The sequence below is a fragment of the Puntigrus tetrazona genome, chromosome 19, assembly GCF_018831695.1.
Source record: "Puntigrus tetrazona isolate hp1 chromosome 19, ASM1883169v1, whole genome shotgun sequence".
Taxonomy (NCBI): Eukaryota; Metazoa; Chordata; class Actinopteri; order Cypriniformes; family Cyprinidae; genus Puntigrus; species Puntigrus tetrazona.
This window is the reverse complement of record NC_056717.1, coordinates 3546701-3549200: the sequence shown is the minus strand read 5'-3', so window position 1 is coordinate 3549200 and position 2500 is coordinate 3546701. Positions and strand designations below refer to the sequence as shown.

At 41.2% G+C, this 2500-nt stretch overlaps 1 protein-coding gene across 1 annotated transcript in view; it reads left to right on the top strand.

Moving 5' to 3' along the window:
- tmem222b (transmembrane protein 222b) overlaps positions 1 to 2500 on the top strand; it is a 14385-nt gene that overhangs the window by 2625 nt on the left and 9260 nt on the right. The window contains exon 2 of the mRNA XM_043218411.1: positions 2052 to 2136. Within this exon, the coding sequence (XP_043074346.1) occupies positions 2052 to 2136 (85 nt within the window). The remainder of the gene's footprint in view (positions 1 to 2051; positions 2137 to 2500) is intronic.

Genomic DNA, 2500 nt, shown 5'->3' with positions numbered 1-2500 from the left:
TGTGTGTGGATGGAGACTGGAGCTGGTGTGTGTGTGTGTGTGTGTGTGGATGTGGACTGGAGCTGGTGTGTGTGTGTGTGTGTGTGTGTGTGTGTGGATGGAGACTGGAGCTGGTGTGTGTGTGTGTGGATGGAGACTGGAGCTGGTGTGTGTGTGTGTCTGTGGATGGAGACTGGAGCTGGTGTGTGTGTGTGTCTGTGGATGGAGACTGGAGCTTGTGTGTGTGTGTGTGTGTGTGTGTGTGTGTGTGTGTGTGTGTGTGTGGATGGAGACTGGAGCTGGTGTGTGTGTGTGTGTGTGTGTGTGTGTGTGTGTGTGGATGGAGACTGGAGCTGGTGTGTGTGTGTGTGTGGATGGAGACTGGAGCTGGTGTGTGTGTGTGGAGCAGGAGCTGCTTCAAACATGACAAAGTACTCAAACTCAAGTCTTCTGAAGTCATATTATGGTTTCATGTGAAGAACAGACTGGATTTTAAGTTAATTGCTAAAACTGTACAAGGTTTGGAATTACAATTAAATACAGTGTGAATATTTTAAGTTTTTACAGTTTTCATGTGATAATCATTTGACATGAAACCAATAAATATTTTATGGTACTATACCAGAGTAACACTGCCATGGAAAACAAAAACCTGTCTAACCAACATTATTTAATTGTCTAAAAACGACTCTTCCTGTATAGATTTTATCCTTCCCTACACTTAATGTTTTTGACCCATTGAACATGAAGCTATTCAAGACATTCAGAATGAAATCTGTTAAGGGCTTTCACACCAAAAGCCATAACTATAAAGAGAGCTTTTACCACCTTGTTACCTGAAAGTGATTTTAACGATAACGTAGTCATCTAAAAGTAGTGTAGAATTATCCTTTTAAAGTTAACTTTTTTTTAATTTGGAAAATGAACATTTTCAAAAATAATTAAAAAAATTTGTGTATCATATACATTAATCTGAAAAACTCTATATAACTGTCCTTTTTCTTAATATTTGTAGTGTATGTATTTTTATGTATATTTATGCTTGTTTGCTTTTTTTATAGCTATATGTTTCATGTATTTGTTTTGAACTGAATTGTGGAATTGAGATGACTTCTCTTTCCATAAATATAATCATAAATAATAACTGTACAGTGATCGTTTCAGACCGTTGAATCATATCGTTCGGCTCTCTAATGCAGATTAATTACCATAATAATCTACCGCGGTAAAACTTTTTGGGCGAAGTAAAATTGGACACCATTCTGTAATGCATATCAGTAATTCTATAACATACATTATAATTCATGACCATTAGTTGCAAACACGACACCTTCGTTGAATCTTAGATGCTTGGGTTCATGAGCAACGGCCGTTATGTTCCGTATAGTCTTTTTTTTCTGGTTACGGCTGGCCTTAGACCGGTCTCCCGGTGTCCCCCGCTTCATATGATCTCAGCGGGAGAGTCCCTCGCCTCTTGTTTCCTTCTCCTCCTGCGTCTGGACGCTCGGTGATGAATATGCCCTGCTCCACTTTACACCAGCTCCTCCGGGGCTGTTTTATCCGGGATGTTCATACGCCCCCCCTTTTTTTTAATCACTTCGACGGGAATTTTGGGCTAGTGTCTAATCCGCTTCCTTATCTGGTTGTCCTTTGGATTGCCGGTTCTGTTTTGCCCGGCTTGTTTTTGAGTTCCGAAGCCAAAATAACAGGAATATGAATCAGCAGGGGAAGCTGGATTTCGGCCAGGTGTGTGATATTGAAAAGGGCATTTCTTCAGCGTCGGGCCCTTTCAACCGTCCTCCCGACAACACGAGCTAGTGTGTGTTCTAGCAGCTTTGATCATCATAAAGTAAAGACTCTTCCATGCATTTGGATTATGCCGTTTTAACATGAGCAAAGCAATACGTGTCAGTCATACGTACATGAAACGGGTATTTGTCTAATTTAATATAACGAAATAAAGAACCAAAAGAAAAAAAACTACAATGACCACACAACAGCTGCTATTCGAAGTTCAAACATGGCTGCCTGTGAAATAGGTAACAATACATTTTTGTTTCGTGTTCTTTCAGGTGGCTCTTTCCTTTCATCGGCCACATGGGCATCTGCACCTCCACCGGAGTGATTCGGGATTTTGCAGGTCCATACTTTGTCTCTGTAAGTATATTTACATGCGATATTATAATTGAGATAGAAGGTCTTGTGATAGTACTATAAGATCCACTCTCCTGAGAAACGGCATCACATCCTCAAGACCGATCGATATCCACACGTAGCAAGGTTTTCGAGGCTGCTGCGCCGTTGAGAACCGCGTCGCTCAGAAGCACCTGACCTGTATTAAACCGTATTTAAGCACCGTCAAGCATCGCTGAACATCTTTTGCAGCCTCTTTTCTTAGTGGAGAAAGCGGGCGCCAGATTGCCAAACTGCATCAATTAAGTAACATCGGGAAGCTTTCCAAACGGTGCAGCTTTAAATCCATCATTAGATGCTTTGGATCTCTTTCAGTCAGGCAACGATG